At 57.3% G+C, this 19,095-nt stretch overlaps 2 protein-coding genes and 1 long non-coding RNA gene across 20 annotated transcripts in view; 2 read left to right on the plus strand and 1 right to left on the minus strand.

Annotated features, from left to right (window-relative positions):
• CAMK2D (calcium/calmodulin dependent protein kinase II delta) overlaps positions 1 to 1,422 on the plus strand; it is a 131,651-nt gene extending 130,229 nt beyond the window's left edge. For 15 of the 16 annotated variants that reach the window (XM_086747069.1, XM_086747072.1, XM_086747070.1 and 12 more), the window contains 2 exons: positions 120 to 169; positions 716 to 1,422. In XM_086747069.1, coding sequence (XP_086603195.1) covers positions 120 to 126 — 7 coding nt within the window. In that variant the 3' untranslated portion in view covers positions 127 to 169; positions 716 to 1,422. The remainder of the gene's footprint in view (positions 1 to 119; positions 170 to 715) is intronic. The other variant, XM_086747073.1, reaches the window with a different exon arrangement.
• A 7,180-nt stretch (positions 1,423 to 8,602) lies between these two features.
• On the plus strand, positions 8,603 to 9,519 carry LOC147600758 (uncharacterized). Its single transcript, XR_015258569.1, has 3 exons — positions 8,603 to 8,868; positions 8,983 to 9,115; positions 9,316 to 9,519. It is a non-coding gene; the product is annotated as an uncharacterized LOC147600758 (long non-coding RNA).
• Positions 9,520 to 14,641: 5,122 nt separating this feature from the next.
• On the minus strand, positions 14,642 to 19,022 carry GSR (glutathione-disulfide reductase). 3 transcript variants are annotated; one of them, XM_086747726.1, is made up of 13 exons: positions 18,880 to 19,022; positions 18,194 to 18,220; positions 17,855 to 17,943; positions 17,429 to 17,498; positions 17,109 to 17,256; positions 16,954 to 17,008; positions 16,773 to 16,872; positions 16,209 to 16,295; positions 15,881 to 16,042; positions 15,546 to 15,657; positions 15,334 to 15,465; positions 15,033 to 15,166; positions 14,642 to 14,893 (listed from the first exon to the last, which is right to left on the minus strand). In XM_086747726.1, exons 1-13 carry the CDS (start codon positions 19,006 to 19,008, stop codon positions 14,744 to 14,746), a joined length of 1,395 nt encoding a protein of 464 aa, XP_086603852.1. In that variant the 5' UTR covers positions 19,009 to 19,022; the 3' UTR covers positions 14,642 to 14,743. The 3 variants fall into 3 exon arrangements, with proteins under 3 accessions (XP_086603852.1, XP_086603854.1, XP_086603853.1); XM_086747728.1 differs by having other exon boundaries at positions 18,194 to 18,322; positions 18,880 to 18,981; XM_086747727.1 differs by lacking the exons at positions 18,194 to 18,220; positions 18,880 to 19,022 and adding an exon at positions 18,024 to 18,180.
• Between the last annotated feature and the right edge of the window lie 73 nt (positions 19,023 to 19,095).

The following is a 19,095-nucleotide window of genomic DNA, read 5'->3' on the forward strand; positions in this document are numbered from 1 at the left end:
CCTAAAACTGAAATTCAGACCTGAGGCTCCCTCATTTATCACCCCTTTTTACACTTTCGCAAGTTAAATCCCAAACAGCAAGGAGACCGCAGTAAAGAGTTTGTTCTGTGTTTGTACAGTGCCTAGCACAGCGGGATCCCAGCCACGCCTTCGGCCCCTAGATGCTACGGTAATGCAAATGATCTTACAAGCAGAGCTCCTTAACTACTTGCTTACCTGCTCCTTTTCTTCCCTTTTCTCTTTGCGTACGGCGCTAGCATGTCTTGCATGTGCATGAACTTGGATTTGTCCGCGTTACTTGGTTCAGTTTTTGCACGAGGCTCTCGGTCCGTGGCAGCGTCTGTAACGTACCTGCTGAGGAGGGATTTTGGACTCGGAGATTCACATCTGAATTCTGCCCTCCCTCCTTTCAGAAATCAGTGAAAGCACTTTGGCTTCCTGCCTCAGCTTCCTTTTTTTTTTTATTTTAACAGCCTCTCCGGCATGTTGTAAAGATGAAAATGTCTGTTAAGTGGTTTGAAAAAATAAAAGAATGCTTTGCCTGAGCTTTGGGGTTTTTTTTTTTTTTAACCTGTTTTCTTCACAATATCATATGAAATCATCTTGAGAAGGTTTTTTAAATACTGTTGGCTAACAGTTGAGCATGTATTGTTATCTGGTGGTGATGTTACTTCAGTAACAGCAATTTTTTTTTTTTTTTTCTCCTTCCTCCTAGCTAAAAATGTCAGCGGTGCCGCTCTTGCATTTTCTGTACCCAACGCACCTGGTTGATCACCACCTCGGCCATCCCGTTTCTCTTCATGCATGTTTCTGAGTGCATGAAGTTGTGAAGGTTTCTTCATGTAAACACATTTGTGATGCACCATGTTGCTGTAGATTCCATCTGTACGCTGTTAACATTTCGATGAAGGTGATGTTCCATGCAAATAGAGAATAACAAGGCATAAAAGACAAAGGAGAAAAAAAAGTATATTTGATGGACAGCAGTAGATACAGAATACACTTGTCACTTTCTCCATTTATGCCAAGTTTTGACAGACAACTTTAACAACTATCCTGTTTATTAAAAAAAAAAAAAGAAAAAAAAAAAAAGAAAAATTACATTTTACCCTCTTTTTTTAAGAACTGTTTTTTTGACTCCTCCTTCCCCCCCCCCGAGTCCCAGGATTTTGCTTTGGTTCTGGTAGGCATGGTTAGGATTTCCACTGGCAGCTCCGTTCCTGTAAAACAGATTTTTATTACAGCATGTCATGGACAAAATCACTGATCAGTGTGGAAGTGATAACATCTTGGCTTTGTACCAGCTGAAGCCCTCTTAGTTTATTACTCTGTGTAAACTGGAAAAATCTCAGCATTTGCTGGCTTGGTCACCTCAGAATTAACTGTCAGTGTTCTGGTGAGCCAGCAGCTTTTTTTTTTTTTTTCTTTTGAGGCTTTACCTTTGCTTTCTTGCTCTGTTAATTGAAGATTTCTGTTGGATGATGAAGCAAAATTAGAAATGGTAAGGAACTAAGTGATGATCGATGGGCAGGTTTTGGGGGTTGAAAGGGAAGAATAGAGAAAGATAGATTTTTATCGCTTATAGGGTGTACTGTAAATTTTTTAAGGAGACTTTAAAATATATAAAATTTGGGTTAAGCTGTAGACCAGCTGCATGGTTAACATACTCCAGAAATCTTAGGCCTTAAAAGCTTAGTATGAGGAGTTTACTTCCTTCACACTGCTGCCGTTGCTTCTCTGGAAGTGCGTAGTGGACACTCCAGTTTTCTCACAAGACTCTTAACACACAGATTTGTTTCTCCTCCTTCTTCCCCCTCGATCTGCTCTTGGTTTCTGAAAAATCCCCACACTGCGTGCAGCCCCGAGGTCGGCAGCCTTTGCGGGATCACCAATTTTGTCTGGCCCCTGATGCGTTGCTGCCGCCGCCTGTACGCTGCGCGGGGAACGCTCTCGGTGTCGGTTCAGAACGCAGACTTTAGCGGGGACTGCTTTTACTTCCCTTACGTTGCTGTGAAAATATATCCTTGCAAGCATTTATGTCTACACGCTTCCATTTTTAGTAGAAAAATACAGGAATCGGTTATTTCTCTCTTTTTTTTTTTTATTTGTTTTGTTACCAACAGGGCTATCTGTTTTCTGCAGCGCTGTATAGTGCATGATATCTCAATCCATGTCCTTTTTAGCCGTTAAAAACTTACAACTCGGCAGCCTGACGTTTTTAAAACGGGAAAACTTCCTAATTTGTATCGTTTCACCTTTCTGTGTTGATTACTAATCAAAAGCAGTTCTTAAACATTTTGATGTTGTTACTAGTGGATGTATGGTAGATGGATTTAAGCTTCTCTGATAATTACAACATGATTTTAAACAATATATATTTAAAATAAGCATCTACAATAAATATGTGTTGAGCCATATTAACCTGCCAATGGGATCTGTGAAAAAAGTAATGGCCTCATTTTATTTTTCTCATTAATTTCTTTACTTTTTTTTTTTGTGAAGCAGCTATAAGTGGCATAACTGTATTTAAAATTAACAAATTAGGTGTAGGGTGGTTTTTTTTTTTAATACTTCTAACATAGCATGTGGTGTTGACGTATTACTGTAGACCAAGTTTGTCTTCCACACCAAGACGTGAGGAAATTGTGATTTGTTCTCTCCACCACAACGGAATTACGCACTTCAGTCATTTTGGAACACTGCAGTTTACCATGGGACACAGTGTACATATTTCTTGCCATAATGGTAAATGATTGATATATTTAAGGATTAATAAATTTGTGACTTCTGCTGACTTGGTGCTTGCGTTTTAATTTCCCAGTTCATTGCGATGTTCGCAGTGGAACCTGTGTAGTGTCTGTTTGAATTAACAAGTCAGAGGCACAGGAGCAGTTTGTTAGGAGCTGAATTTGCCGTTTGAAAAATAGGAGTGTTTGCTTTCGTGGTTTGTCTTTTGGTTAGTTCTTACCTGCCTTTCCTGAGGAACTCATAGTCCACCCTTTATGCTTCGTTTTGTTGGTAGGCTTTGCATGTACGTTGTATTATGGGTCGGTATTTAGGAATAGCTTAGGTAGTCTGCACGTTTCTGTAGCTGCCCTACTGCGTTTCCTGTGCTCAGCCTGTAACACAAGATGCTCTAAGAGCAGTTACTCTGTGTTTAGCGTCACAGACCATAAAATGCATTAAAGCCCATAAATAATTAGCATTTTAAATAAGGTGCCAGTTTAAAAGCTTTCGCGTGGATCCACAGTGGTTTTATTTTCGGCTCTCTTACCCTGTGCTGAGCCCGGTCCTTGACAGCAGCAGCAGAGAAGGACCGAGGGGGCGGAGGAGAGGAGACAACTTCCAGCTTGCACAGGTCACGAGGCGCAGAGCTGGATCCTTTCTCTGCTTCTGTGCCAGCGGCAGCGCGGTCGCCAGCCAAACCTGTAGCAACGGCCTTGGGGTGGCAGCGATCCCGGAGTACCGGGCTGGCGAAGGGGCAGGAGCGTGTTCCTGGGTGTGGGAAAAATTGCAGCACTTCCTTTCGGGTGGCGTTTTCCTACGTATTTGTAAACAAAACGAAACCGAGTTAGGAGAGAGCTCAGAGGTTTGGAATGTTTTGTTAAACCCTAGAGGAAGCAAAAGCCATTTAGTCTGCTGGGACATTTTATTTTTTTGTCATATCGCTTCTGTTTACTCATTTTTTCCACTAAATCCTCTTCCAGAAACCAGTTTGACTTCCATTTTAACCCTGTGCCTGCGGTAAGCAGTGGAATTGCTCCTCATTTCAGGTATGTAGAGAAGAGAGATCAGTGCATAAAGCATAACAATGAGGAGGAGGGTGGGGAGAATACATTTGCTAAATATCAGCCTGAAAAGTTGGGATAAGGGCAGAAAGTTTTGGCTTTTTGATATTTTCTTTTAAAATTTTTTTTTTTGTGGATGTTCTTTTATAGCACAAATGTTTTCATGTGCTGCCCCCTGGTGGCTTTTTGTAATCATGTTTTTATTTACAAGCTCACAGGAAAATGCTGTTCTGAGCAGAAAGGAACCCCGTGCTTTCATGTGTTCACTTTTTTTATGTGAGTAAGGAACACGATATTTCAGAGGCTGAAAATGTCTGTTTTCTGAGTCTTGAATGTATGCTGTACATATACCTGGAGGAATCGGCTTGATTGCATTTTCTAAAAACAGCTCCTAGGACACAGTTAAGAAAATAAACATTTATGTCCTGGAGTTGGATATTAAATCCCCTGGCCAACCTTCCCCTTAATTTTATGGCTGAGCATGAAAACATTCAAGCCAGGTTGGATGAGGCTCAGAGCAACCTGGTCTGGTTGGAGATGTCCCTGCTCCTTGCAGGGACGTTGGACTGGGTGGGCTCTAACGGTCCCTTCCCACCCAAACCATTCCATGATTCTGTCATACAGTAAGGAATCAGTTGGATCAGCAGCCCCAGCGGTGTCCCCCAGCCTACTCACTGGTGTGGTGGTGTGAGGAGCAAGAAAGGCCTTGACTCTGTTTAAGCGCTGCTCAGCAGTCCCTGAAACATCCCTGCAGGATCAGGGATGGGTTACAACACCACCACTCATCATTGGTTTGCACTTGGACATGAACCAGCTTTCTTGGGCCCCTCTTCCCTCCAGGGCTTTATCCCATGGCACTCTGCACAGCAGATCCCTGGAGAGGCCAAAGTCTGCTCTCCTGGAGTCCAGGGTAGAGAGCTTGCCGTGCACCCTCCTCGCTGCCCTGAGGATCTCCAACTCCACCACCTCATGGTCACTGCAGCCAAGGCTGCCCTTGAGCTACACCTTCCCCACCACCCCCTCCTTGTTGGGGAGAGCAAGGTCCAGCATAGCATGTCTACTCATTGGCTCCTCTGTCACTTGGAGAAGGAAGGGATCATCCATGCATTCCAGGAACCTCCTGGATGGCTTGTGCTCTGCTGTGTTGTCCTTCCAACAGGTATCTGTCTATAGAGTGCCTAAGCTTCTTGATATTCTGGTTTGATGGCCTGTAGCAGACCCCTGCTATAAGGTCACCTGTCCATGCCCTCCTTTTAATCCTGGCTTGTCTGTCCTCATCCATCCCCAGGTGGAGCTCCATGCACTCCGGCTGATCATTGACATACAGGACAACACCTGTTCTCATCTCCACTTCCTAAAGAGCCTGTGGTCCCCCCCCTCAATCATGAGCTCGTTTGTATAGTGCACCCCCTCCTATGTGTCCTGATGTGTCATGGGCCTGTTGAGCTGTAAATAGCTCCCCATTATATTCCCAATCCAGATCCACCTGAACCACTTCAACTCTAGCAGCCTGGTCTACCTACTGATTGTTTCCATGTTCTTCAGCAGCATCACTGTTGGGTGTGTGAGCATCTGCCTGATGTACTTTTGCAACCAGGTTCTGTACCCAAGCAGCAATATCTTGCCCTAACTCAGAACCTCTGCACTGCCAGTTCCTCTGCTTCCATTGCTGTCACCACCCTACAGAGCATTTGCCACCATCCATGAGTCAACACAGAGGTGAAGTAATGCCCATTTTTCTCACTTAGCAATATCTAAAGCCAGCTGGATGGCTCTCACCTCTGCAAACTGACTCCATTCACCTCATTCTTCAACAGTTTCTGCCACTTGGCACGTAGGACTCTACACAGCAGCTTTGCACCTTTGATGTTCACCCACAATCCAACAGGATCCATCTGCAAACAGGACACCACTGTTCATTTTCTGGTGTTTTATTATACAGAGGGGCCTCTTCAGCACAAGTCACCTCTTCTGGCAACACTGTGAAGTGTTAACGCTCTGGCCAGTTTATGGTCACTTCCAGGATTCCAGGCTGTGGGGGTTTCCCATTTGAACCAGCTGTGTGATCGCTGCCACTCACTTATTCCATGTAGCATCAGTTATACGATGTATAGAGGGGACCCCCCCCTTCAAACATCTAGCCCTGCACGGGCAATCAAGGTGCCAAAAGCAGCTCTTGTGGTTTAGCACCACTTGGCAGCTGAAGTACTACGCAGCTGCTCACTCACTCCCTCCAACACTTTTCTCGGTGAGATGGGGAGGAGAAAAAAAAAAACAAAACTCGTGGGTTAGGATAAAAACAGTTTAACAGAATAACAATGGAACATAAAACAAAAAGAGAAAAAACCCAATAGCAGAATAAACTAAGAACGTGACTTACAGTACCCAAGCTCATGGTGGATCTTGATGCCCAGCTCCCTCTCAAGTAGCAAAAGCTGCTCCTTAGCACCATCCCCGTTTTATATACTGAGCAGGATGTCACATGGTATGGAACAGCCATTTGGGTAAGCTATCTCAGCTGGGTCCCCTGCCACTTTCCCATGAAAATTAACTCTATCCTAGCCAGAAGCAGGACATTATCCACCCCTTATCCCATACCATCTCTGTCCTGCCCAGATCCTACATTTTCCAATTAATCACAACCATTTATTATTGTATTTGAGATACATATACACACACAGAGAGACGTGCGATATCTCAGTTGTGTGAAAGGCGAAAATGAAGATAAAAATACGGCTGGAGCCCGTTCCGTGTTGAGAGGCAGGGAGATGCTGGTTTGGAGCTGCGTTCGCTGATGTGGAGCAGCGCCAGTCCTGATCTGATGGCAGGGAAGAAGGAAGCTCCAGGTTTATTAACCCAAGGGACGTAAGAGCGAGTGAGTAACTCAGTGGGATCTTCGGACAGCATGACAGAAAGTATTTCTGACGCAGGTGGTGGGTTTGAAAGTTCACCTAGAGTAGCCTGCATCAGTCAAAACCCACACGCTCACAAAAGGATAATTTAAAACCTTTAGAACAACCTTAAATTTAAAACAAATTCAGAGGTGCTGCTGCGGAAGAGGACGCCCTTGGCAGGAGAGAAACTGCGAAGAGCTCCCCGTTGCGTAGCCCGGACGGCGCGTGCTGAGGCTGGAGCTCATTTCTCGCTGTTCTCGAATCTCAGGAGTAAATACCGCGGAACAAAACCAACGTGTTCAGCTACAAGAAAGTATTGACAGGGTAGCTCTTGGCTATCAGCTCTGAACGAGCAAATTTAAGAAATGAGAAAGCCTTTTCATAGAAAAAAAACATAAGCAAAGAGTACCCCCAAGTATTTTAAATATGGGAATTTAAAAGGAAACTGTTTTTGGCTGCGGTAGTTTTCTATAGCTAGTGACAAGAGCTGTAGCTGGAGATTTATTGAGAGTCAGATGGGCCGGGAGGAAAGGGGGCCTGGGGTGATTTTGTTGGTGTGTGGGGAGCACGGACTTTGTCAGAGGGGGAAAAAATGAGGAAAGCGTTACTTTTAGAAACTGAGTTCAGAAGCTGAGCAGGCTCAGCCGTGCGAATATCTGTGTGTTTGGCATGTACTGAGGACTGCTGTCACTGGAAATCGGCTGGAATGGGGTTTAGGCGTGTGTTCATTCCTGCCTCGCTATGAAAGAGCTGTCACTGCCTTGCTGTGCACTGGAAGGGAGTGGCCGCGTACAAATCACTTGCACAACTGCAAGCCTGCCTTTTGGGTTCCTCTCTGTGCTTCAACGCACTTGTGGCAGACCCACACCCGCCTGTAGGTCGCTCATTGCCGAGGAAGACGTGTCTCCCTCGCTCCGTACCCACAAACCCCACCTCGCCGTATTTCTTTAGGTTTTCCCGCCCCTGTCCGCCATGGCTCCTCGCGCTGAGCCGTTGGCCGCCTCGGATTCCCGCCTCGCCTCGCGATTGGCGGTTCCCTGGCCAGGCCGGCAAAGCTGATTGGTCGCGGCGGGTGGGCCCGCCCCCGCCGAGGGTTTAACGGCTCCTGCCGGGCGGTACCGTTCGCAGCCGCCAGGGGGCGCGCTCCGGAGCGGGAGTCAGCCCTCGGTGCAGGGCGGCGGAGGCGAGGGCAAGTACCGGCGGGGCGGTGTCTCTGCCCTGCCCGGGACCTCGGGACCGGTTTCTGGGCGACTTGGGGCTTTGGGGGTGGTGCCCCCACCGAGCCCCGAGCCCGGACAGGGCGGGGGTGGCGGGAGAAAGGGGGTGTTTGGGCCCGGCCGCGGCTTGGGGAGGGAGTGTCCGGGCTCCGGCCGGGTCCGAGGGGCTGCCCGGGGCTGGGGGTGTTCAGGTTCTCCTGGGTCGGGGCCTGGCTGGGGTGTGGGGCAGTGGGTTCTGGGGCTGGGGGGGGCAGTGGGGGTGACCGGCCCCTGCGAACACCCCCGCGGCGGTAAAGGGGGCGGGTTGTGCCCCCCCGCTCATCCCGGGAGCGGCTGCTGCCGCTCCGGGGTCCCAGGGAGCTTCCAGCGGGGCTGAGCCCCGCGCTGGGCGCTGGCTGCGCCTGCTGGGAGTCACCGGGGGCTCCCGGCTCCTGCCGCCCTGCTCCTCCCGGCCCGGGGCGAGCCCGCGGGCGAGGCGTGAGGTGTGCGGGCACCGCTCCCGCTTCGCCCGTCCCGCGTCGGCGGAGAGACGCCGCACCCGCCCGCCGCACGGGGCTCTGCTCTGCTGGGGTCCCCGGGCTGCACGCGGGGGCGCAGCGCCTGTCCCGTGCCGGACTGCGTTTTGGGGGTCGGTAGCGCCTCGTACGTGGGGCGGGCGGCAGGTCCTGCCCCCCGGTGGAGTTAATGCATTTCTGTTGCAGGTTTTGTGGTCCCCGTGCAGTGCAAGTGCTGCTGGACGCGCCAGGATCTGAAAATGAGACGTTTTCTCTCGATCGCCCTGGACTACACCCACTGCCAGCCCCGGACAGGCCAGGATGGTTTGGGCTGCGTGGGCGAGGGGCGTTCCCTGGACACCGGGGCACGGTCTCAGCACCCGAACCCCGAGGCTGGATGAGTGATTGACTGTTGGAATTTCCTGGGGCTCTGCAGAGAGGGGGAGCAGAGGGGCTGGCTGCTGCCCTCATCATGGTGAGTAACAGGAGGCAGGAGGAGAGCCCCCAGCAGCTGGAGGCACCTGGACTGGCTCCACCTGCCTCCCGTTGCCTGCCGGTGTCCACCCTTTCTTCTGGTTCCCGGTTTCAGGTGCCGGCTGTTACTCTGAAGCATGGGGTTTGTTTCTTCCTGCCAGAGCCCCAGAGCTGCAGCCGGGTCCCAGCTCTGCAGGTCAGCCAAGCAGGAGCAGCCTCTCCCCGGGAGATTCTGCCGAGACCAGGGGGTAAGCAAATGCAGTTTTGTTTCCTTTTGGCTGATGCAGTTTCTTAGCTGACGTGTTTAAGCCGCTGTGTGTGCTCGCTAGCCACGGGGTACGGTCCAGGTGTGAAGTTGACAGTTAAGATGGAAGGTTCAAGTTTTGCCTTTGTGCAGTGGTTGTATTTGTGCATTGATTTTTACAGAGCTTTTCTTCCCTCACCCCAGACAACCGAGTGTTTTATTGTCCCCGTCCGTGCGCCTGACCCCGCAGTCCCTCAGGCACTGAATTTTTGCCAGGGGCGGCGCTTGCCGTGGGCCGCGATGTTTCTCGGCTGCGGGAGCTGCTGCCGCGATGCTGCCTGCGCTCTGGGCACGACGGCCGCTCGCTTGCAGGGCTGTGGCGTCGGGAGAACCGGCCGAGGACGCGGCTGCTGGTGAGTGGGGGCTTGCGGTGACTTTGCGTGGGGCGTGGGAGGGGGGAGCGCAGCTCCTGGGGGTCTGGGGCCGCTGTGCATCCCCTGGCACCTCCCTGCTCCTGGACAGCCCCAGTGCAGCTCTGGCTCCATTTTGTGTCTGGTGCCGCTTGTGGGCGGCTCCAGCTCCTTGTTTGTGCCCCTGTGTTTTTCAGGTCCAGCGCGTGGACGGCTCCAGTTGAGCTCTGGCTGCAGCTCGGTTCCACCTCCAGTGCAGTTTGGGCTGCAGCTCCATGGGCTGCTCCGGCCCCAGCTGCTCTCCAGTTCCAGTTTGGTTCCAGTTCATGGAGGCTTCCAGCCCCAGCTCGCCCCCCACCCTTTCCAGCTTGTGCTTGTGAAACGATCTTGGCTTTTGGCCAGATCGTAAACCAATCACTGTCACGACTCACATATGAATAATAAATGTCATGACTGCGCGCACACTGACGAGCTGGCGTTTATTGGGGAGTGCCGATTGCGGGCGCCGTGCAGGCCTGGACGGGGGAAAAGGGCCTTTTCGCCCAGAGACTATCTCCTGCGCTTAATTTGGCCTGGTGCATGCCGGCCTCCCTCACTGCGGGGACCAACGCGACCGGGCCCCCACCTCCGGTGAGGGCCCACGCACCCTGCCCTGCCCCCTCCCGGCCCCCCAAACCCCAGCGCCCTCCCCCCTCCCGGCCCCCCAAACCCCAGCGCCCTCCCCCCTCCCGGCCCCCCAAACCCCAGCGCCCTCCCCCCTCCCGGCCCCCCAAACCCCAGCGCCCTCCCGCCGCCCCTCTGCCCCCAGCCCCGGGGTTTGGCCCAGGAACACCCGCCCGGGGCTCCGTTCCTGACCCCAAGCCCGCGGGGCTCGGCCCCTGCCCTGGGAAGCCGGGCTCCAGCTCCCTTCTCCCGCCAGGAAAGGCCCGGCTCGCTCCGCCCGGTGCTGCGGAGCCCCGGCTCCCCAGGGACGGAGCCCCCGCCCAGCCCCAGCGCCCCTGCTCTGCCTGCGGTGTCGGGGCGGCCCCGGGAGGGGGGAGAGCTCGCTCGCTCTCGCTCTCGCTCGCTCTCCCGCCCGCCCGCGCCCCGCCGCCCCCCGGCTCGCCCGCGGCCCCCTCCCCGCCGCAGCGGCCCCGGCACCGCTGCCGGCCGCGGGCCGAGCCCCCCGCGCCTCACCTGGGCCCCGCCGGGGGAGCGCGGCCCGGCCGCTGCCGCCCCGGGGCCGCAAGCGGCGCCACCGGCGCGGAACGGAGAAAAGGCGGCGCCGGCGGCCGCCGGGGCTCAAATGGCCTCGGGCCCGCCCCGCGCACGCGCCCCGCGGCACCGCCCCGCCCCGCGCCCCCGCGCCCGCTTCCCCGCACCCGTGCCGGCCCCGCCCCGCGCATGCGCTCCCCGCGGCCCCGCCCCTTCCGGCCCGCCCTGCGCACGCGCCGCTTCTTCTGCCGCCGGAGCGGCGCCGGCAGCGCTCGTGGCGGAGGCGGGAACCGGTTCGGGAGGCGCCGGGCGGGATCCGGGGCTCGGGGCGCGGCGCCGGCCGGGCTCGAGGGCTCCTCCGGGGGCTGCGCGGAGCCCGGGGACGGCGGTGAGGCCGGGCCGGGGTTCGGGTTTCGGTCGGGCCGGGGCCTCGCGGGCGCGCGGCGCTGGAGCCCGGGCCGTGCCGGTGGTGGCGGGGGGTCCGGTCTCTGTCCCCGGTCCCCGGACGGGCAGGGTGTGGGTTCCGGGACCGGAGGACGGCGGCTGGGCCTGGCTTGTACCGAGCGCCCGGAGCTCCGAGCCCGGCCCCGCCGTCCCGGAGCAGGAGGAGCCGGCGCCCCGGGCGGGGAGCGGCGGCCGGGGCCGAAGTCCCGCGGGTGCTGCCAGCGCGGGGCCGGGACTCCGGGCACGGCCCCGCCGGGGCTCTGCGGAGCAAAGGCGGAGAAGGCTCCGTGCAGGCGCTCAATAAAGATGCGGAACAGCTGCGCGGCGGCCCGGCCCCTCACTCCGCCTCAGGCCCCCAGGCGCGGGGCGGGCTCTGCACCTCTCGGGCCTCCACCGGCTGAGAGAGCCCCCAAACACAGCGCTGGGGCTCCGCCTGCAGCCCCCAGAACGCGGGACTCGGTCTCTGTTGCTGAGCTCCGAGCCGGGTTGTGAGCTGTCCGCACCCAGCATTGGTCCCCGTTCCTGACCCTGGTTTCAAGCACCGAACACGCAGCACCGGGTCTCTGCTGGGCAGCCCTGGCTCGGGCCCCAGAGCCGGGTTTCCAGCCCCAAAATACAGCGCTTGGTCTCTCTCCGTGAGCTCTAAATCCAGCCCCGTGAGCCTGGTCTCAAGCACACAAATGCAGGACTCAGTTTCTGGTTTTGAGCTACACCATGCAGGACTGGGTCTCTGTTTCTAAGCTCCCAACCTGGCTGGATGAGCCTCATTTCTAACCCCAAAACGCAAGACTTAATCTCTCTCCATGCACCCTGAAACCCCCTTGGGGACTCTGGTTTCATGCCCCAGACACACAGGACGGAGTCTCCCCAGCTGAGCCCTGGCTCTGGCTCTGTGAGCCTGGTTTCGAGACTCCAAAACGCAGCACTTCGTCTCTCTTGGTGAGCCCCCAACCTGGCTTAGTGACCCTGGTTTGAAGCCCACAAAATGCAGGACTTAGTCTTTGTTTTTAAGCTCTCCACCTCACTGAATGAGCCTTCTTTCCAACCCCCAAAATGTAGCACTTTTAGTTTCTGCTTTTGAGCTGCAAAACGCAGGACTTAGTCCCGGTTTCTCAGGCCTAAACCCTCCAAGGGAGCCTGGTGTCAAGCACACAGCACTTGGTCTCTGCTCCCAGGCCTTGCCCGTGTGTGGGTGCCCCCGCTCCGCGTGCCTGAGCCCCAAACCCCGCTGGGTTCAGTTCCTGTTGATGAGCCCAGTGCTGAGCCTGCAAAACAGAGCCTTGGGCTCTGTTTCAAGCCCCAAAAAGTCTCTGTTTGTGAGCCCTAGAACTGGCTCAGTGACCCTGCTCTCAAGCCCCAAAACGCAGGACTTAGTCTCTCTCAGAGAGTCCTAAAACTGGCTTAGTAACCCCAGATTCAATCCCCAAAATGCGGGACTTGGTTTCTGGTTCTGAGCCGTGTGGTGGTTTAGCCCAAGTCACCACACAGCTTCTCGCTCACTCTCCCCATACCCAGTGGGAGGGGGCAGAGAAATCGGGAAGAAAGGAGAACTCGTGCCTTGAGATGAAGACAGTTTACTAGAACAGCAAAGGAAACCTACAATAATAACAAAATATCAGGATATTAAAATACACAAAATGAACAATACCTGATTTTTCACAACCCGGGGTTGAATGACCGATACAGCCCGTCCCGAGCAGCGATCACGGAAATGAAACCGAGCAGCGAGCAAAGGGAGCCAGCGAGGTACAGGGAGCCATGGCAGCAAACGAGAGAGGTGGGAGAAGATGGATGCCCCCACTTCTATACGGAGCGTGACCTTTACGGCACGGAATACCTTCTTTGGCCAGCCTGGGTCAATTATTCCGTCTTTCTCCCAGCTCCCTGCACATTGGCAAGGCTTGGCAAGCAGGACGGCGTCCCTTGTCTCAGTAACAACAACTCGTATCTCAAGGGTGTTTTATCAACATTCTTCACATAGCAAATCCAAACCACATCAGCTACCGAGAGGAAAATTAACTCCGTCGCTGCCAAAACCAAGACAAGCCACAAAACACAGGACTTGGTCTCTGTTTCTGAGCTCTGAACCTGGCCAGGTGACCCCGGGTTCAAGCCCTGAACACGCAGCACTGAGTCTCTGTTTCTGAGCACAGTTCTCTCTGTGAGCCCCAAACTGACCGCGTGAGCCTGGTTTCCAACCCCTAAAAGCACAGGACTGAGCCTTCCACTTCCCAGCCAAGCCCTGGCCCTGACCCAGCGACAGGGGCCGGGTCTGTCCTGAGCCCCAGCAGCTGCGTTTGCTGCCCCGAAACCACAGCGCTGCGGCCCCCAGCGCAGCAAGGCCGGGCTCAGGCGCTGTTAAAAACTCTAAAACGGCCCAAGGGAGCTGCCTGCAGGCCCCCAAACCATCTGACTGACTTAGCGGCGGTTCCCGAGTTCCCCCCAGAACACTGGACTTCCAGCCGCTTCTCGGGGCCAGCCGGCGCGGGGCCCGGGCTCTGCTTCCCAGCCCCGAACGCGCGGGGCTCGGTCTCTGCCGCTCAGCCTCCGAACGCGCCCTCAGGTCCCCGGAAACCGCGGCCCGGCTCTCCCTCCCGACGCCCCGACACCACGGGGACTCCTCCGCGGTTCTGTGCCCGGCTCTGCCCCCACCCCTGGGCTTCCGGCCCCGAGCCCCCGCCCCGGCCGGCCGAGCCCGGCACCCCCGGGCTCTGTCTCTGCTCCCCCGGCCCCGAGACCCCAAAGTTCGACTCCCCGAACCCCCCCCCCACCCCGCCTGCGGTGTCGGGACGGGCCCACGATCCCCGGCGGGGCCGGGCGGTGCTTGGGAACGGACCGGGGGGGGCCCGGGCGGCTCAGGGCGGGGAACGCCGGGCTCCGGCCCTCCGGGCTTTATTCCCCGAGCCCCGCCGGCTCCTCCGCCGCCTGTCCCCGCCCGTGACTCCCGCCCCGGCCTCACCTGCGGCTCCCGACCGGGCCAGGCACCTCCACTTGTCCTACAAGGGCCGGAAACCCCGATCCCGCCCGGTAACGGAGGAAACAGGCGGGAAGAGAAAATGGCGGCCGCCACCCCCGGGGATCCGCACTGCGCAGGCGCCCTGGGGCCCCGCCCCGCCCGGGGGCAGGACGCTCCCCGTGGGCGGAGCCTCCGGGCGGGGAGGGGCGTGGCCGGGCGCCGCCGGGTCCCAGCGCCCGCCCGCCCTCCGGACCGCTGAGGACACCGGCAATATTTGGGGTTTTGCCGGTACCCGAGCCCGCGGGAGGCCACGGCGATGGGGCTGGGCAGGGTCTTCCCAAAGCCCGAAGCCGCACACCTGCTCCGGACAGACCCCCAGCACCCACGAGAATCCCAACCGCCTGGCCATCCTGTCCTGCACGGCCCCGGGGACGGGGACGGTAGAGAAGGAGCGCGGTCACCGGCAGCCTTCCCCCCAAATTCTCGCCCCACGAGACGGTTCCCACGAAGCCCAAGCCAGAGACTTCCACCATCGCTGTATTTATTTCCCACCGCAGCCCAAGCCACGCCAACTCGACAGACGCGTCACTCTCCAGGCAACCAACCAACCTTCGTCCCAGCTCCCACCTCAGCGCATCGTCACCAGCTCTTCGGCAGAGGTGGGGTGAATGGCGACGGTGTTGTCGAAGTCGGCCTTGGTGGCTCCCATTTTGACGGCCACGGCAAAGCCCTGCAGCATCTCGTCGCAGCCCAGCCCTTGCATGTGCAATCCCACCACCTTCGGGGAGGAAAGGAGAGGCCGGATGGGACCCCGGCGGCGGCGCGATCCGAGCACGGTGCCGCTGCGGATGGAGCGGGAGAGGACAAGAGGGCAACCGTCCGTGTTCCCCACCGTCCCCTCGGTCCCCTCCACGCACCTTCTCCTCCTTGCCAGCGCACACCAGCTTCATGACGCACTTAACCTTCCTCTGGGTGACGGCGTGGTACAAGGGGGTGAAGGACGTGCTGTAGATCTTCACGTTCTCCCTCCCGTGCGCGGCCACGGCTTCGTCTGCAGCGGAAGACGCGGCACGTTGGCCAAGGGGATGCACCATACGCACATTCGAGCAAGGCCCGGGCCGCTCGCCGGAGGTCGGATCGTTTCCTCCAGCGCCAAAACCAGCAGCTCTGAGCTGCCGCGTCCCCAGCCTTGCACCCCCGCGCCCCGTCCGTCCCCACCTTCGGTCAGGCCCACGGTGCCGATGGGCGGGTGGCTGAAGACGACGGTGGGGATGTCGCGGTAGTCCAGCCGGGATTCCTCCTTGCTCTCGAAGAGCCTGTGCGCCAGCTTTCTGCCGGCCGCGATGGCCACTGCGGGGAGGGACGGGCAGCCTGAGGCGCGGCACGGCGCGGGGACGAGGGGCTGCGGAGGGGGAGCGCGGCCGCGGTACCTGGGGTGAGGAGGGCTCTCCCACAGACGTCCCCGACGGCATAGACACCTTTCCTGGTGGTGTTCTGGTAGTCGTCCACCACCACGTGGCCCTTGGCGTCCACCTGCACGCCCTGCCGCGGGAAACGGTAGCCACCTGGGCGCGCGCCCCGGCCGAGATGTGCCGCCGGCGATGCCCATGGGCGACCTGTGCCTGCGGCTGCCGTGTTCCCAGCTGGGGGAAACCAGTGGGAACACCATCCCACAGGAAGCTTCAGAGACCCCTGCGACCCCCAGAGACCTGTAGGACCCCCAGAGACCCCCAGAGACCCGCGAGCGGACACGCTGCCATCTCACCACTTGATCCAAGCAAAGCTTGTCGGTGTTGGGCTCCCGCCCGACGGCCCACAGCAGGCAGTCCACGTCCCGGATCACTCCCTCCGTCGGTTTGTGGCCGGGCAGCGAGGAGGTCACCGTCACGTCCAGCAGCCCGTGGTGGGACTTGGTGACCGTCTTGACCTGCGGGGAGGGAGAAGATGCCGACGACTTTTGCCTTGCGACAACCAACGGTGGCCGCACCGCAGGGCCGGGGAAGTTCGGCAAGCGATGCCCAAATCGCCGGCTTTCCCCCCGCACACCAGGAGGGACAGGACGAAGCCGCCGGGCCGCTCCGCGTGCCTCTTACCTGTGTGTGCTTCCAGACGTCCACCCCGCTGTTCTCCAGCTCCTGGGTGCAGTTTGAGCTGATCATGGAGTCAAAAGTTCTCAGGACCTGGGCAGGGACCCACCAGCCCCGTCAGATGTGGGGCCGCAGGCGAAGGCACCACCTGGCAGCCCCCTCCACCCGCATTTCCCGTGCCCCATCCAAGCCCAGAGAGGTCTGGGGCGCTTCTGGTCAATGATAAAATTCTCCTTTGTTTGTTTTTCCTTTAATTTTTTTTTTCAAGTCAAGACTTGAAATAAAGCTCAAGGAAACGGGTGCGGCGGCAGAAATGGGGCGCTCAGGTTGGCGCTGCCGAAATCCTCCTGGCAGCACGCCTACGCTCTTCTTCTCGCCCTGTCTGACCCCTCCAGCCCCTCCTGGCACCCAACAGCCCGAAGCCACCGTCCTCTGCATCGCCGTTTCCACCTTCCCGAGCCTGCGCCGACCCGGACCCTCCTTTACCGGCTCACGGGAGCTGATGATTGGAAAACCCTGGGATGTAGCTGCCGGGTGGGAAGCGTGGCTGGGGACAGCCGGCGGCGTTACCTTGTCGTGGCGGATCAGCAGGGAGGACTTGGAGCCCAGCGTGGAAAGGATCCCCGCGATTTCCACCGCGATGTAGCCAGCGCCGACAATAACGCTGCGCCTGCGGAGAAGGGACGAGACCGTGGGCGGTTGAGCGGAGGTGGCGGCGGCGGCCGGGGTTGGGGGGCGAGCCCCGCTTTACCTGGGCAGCTCCTCCAGGTCGAAGAAGTCGTCGCTGGTCATTCCCAGGCTGGCACCTGCAAAGCAGAGCCCCTGTCGCACCCCTCGCAATCCCCCCATCCCCAAAACCTGCTTCGCTTTGGCGGATCCCTCTCCGGGGAATTTCGTCAGGCTCACCGGGAATTTTGCTGTCGGGAGGGACGGCCGGGCGCCCGCCGGTGGCGATGAGGATGTGAGGAGCCGTGTACTTTTTCCCATCCACTTCGATGGTGGGCTCGGGATCGGCGGTGAACTTGCCGTAGCCCCGGATGATGTCGATGTGAGCCTGAGGGGAGTAACAGTTTTGGGATTATCAGCAGGAGGAGGTGCGAGAGCCGGCTAAAGGAGCCAGGACTTGCACGGTTAGAGAAGGGGACACTTGTTAGGGCTGGAAAAACAGCCAAAAATCCTGCGGAGCCTGCTTCCCAGCTCCGCTCGCGGGATAAACACCACCTCACCTTCTTTAGGTTGTTCTCATAGATGTCATTCAGGCGCCTCACGTACGCATCGCGCTTCTCTTTAATCGTTCTGGAACAAACCAGGGGCTGATTGTTACGGCCAGCGAATGAACCTACAGAGCTCAGCGAAAAACAATTCAATCCCCTCGGTACGCGGCAGCCACACCACAAAATAAAATGGCTCCGAGTTATCCAGCCTTCCCCACCGATGCGAGGTTTTTGTGCCTGCCTTCCCTGCATCCCTATTTTCCGGAATCTCTTCCCACGGCCGGTTTGCTGCCCCTCTTTTCCAAACTAGATCCAAAAAACCAGCTTAGCATCCATCCTTGGGAAGCCTCAAATTGGGCAGGGACCCCTTTGGCAGCTGCTCCCCGTGGGATACGCACCAGGAGACGCTCGTTTCCAGTCGGCTCTTTCCACGCTTACCTCCAGTTGAATTTTACGCTGGGCGTTTCGAAGCCGTAGTCGGCGTGATCGTGGATAAACTCCGCGTGGACCGCCGCGTTCCACATCACCTGCCGCGCAAACCGCAAATTAGCTCAGGAACACCGGTTTAATTTTGGGAAAAGCTCTGCCATGTTTCCTGATGCCTCACCTCTGCCCGGAGCAGCCCACGGGACACGGGTCCGAGCGCTTCGCGGCATCTCGATGGCTCCACACGCTCCGAGCCCCTGCTTCCTCCCCACACCAGCACCTCCCCGCAATTCGGCAACCGCCCACACCAGACCCAACCCATGGCGGAGCCGGCAGCGAAAGCACCCTTACCTTCTTTGGCACGCACCCAACATTGACCTAGGGGGGAAATAAGAGCAAGTCTCAGCGTTAAGGCTTAGTTTTTCAAAGGTGAGGCTCTGGAGAGCATCCCACATCAGGCCGGTACAGAATCCCAGCTCTCTGCCCAGGAAAAAAAAAGAAAAAAAAAGAAAAAAAAAAAAAAAAAAGCAGTATTACAAGTTTCTGCCAAAAGAGGGCTGTAACTGCCCTGGGGGCCTCAAGGTTTTGTGGTTTGCCCGTGTTCCTTCACTTCCTTGATGGAGAACACAGAAGGTGCACGGTTTAAAAAATGCAAGGGGCTTTTTTTCCATCAATAATTTTAAGAGAAATTTACTAGGAGCAGGGTGTTTGCCGTCCCTTTCCAGCACTTCTGGTTCTCGTAGGGCAGTTTCCAGGGGAACGCACTGAAAGCGTAAAACTAGAGCCTGTCCCTGGCTCGCTTGAGAAACAAGTTTGGGGAGAGGGGAATCGGACTCGTCCCCCTTCCACCCAGCTCAGCATGACAAGGCACGAACTCGCGCAACGCCCCGTGACCGGGACGGTGACTCTCGCCCTCCGGCTTCCCACACGGACCGACACCGGCTCCGGAGGAACCGGCGGAGCACAACTCGCCGTTCCTCTCCCGCTCCGGGGAAAGGGAATTTTTCCCCACCCGTGGGTGTCCCCCGGGGACTCACGCAGGTGCCACCGAAGCGGAGCGGCTCCACCAAGGCGACGCGGGCGCCCAGTTCGGCTGCCCTTCGTGCTCCAGCCAGCCCTCCGGACCCGCCGCCCAACACCAGCAGCTCGTAAGCGACCGCCGCCATCTCTCCCGGCTCGGTAAAGGCCCCGCCGCTTCGTTCCGCTCCGCTCCGCCCCGGAGCCGCTGCCCGCCCTCCCCGGTCCGCCCCGTC

This window comes from Chlamydotis macqueenii, chromosome 4, assembly GCF_036417535.1.
Source record: "Chlamydotis macqueenii isolate bChlMac1 chromosome 4, bChlMac1.mat, whole genome shotgun sequence".
NCBI classification, from domain to species: domain Eukaryota; kingdom Metazoa; phylum Chordata; class Aves; order Otidiformes; family Otididae; genus Chlamydotis; species Chlamydotis macqueenii.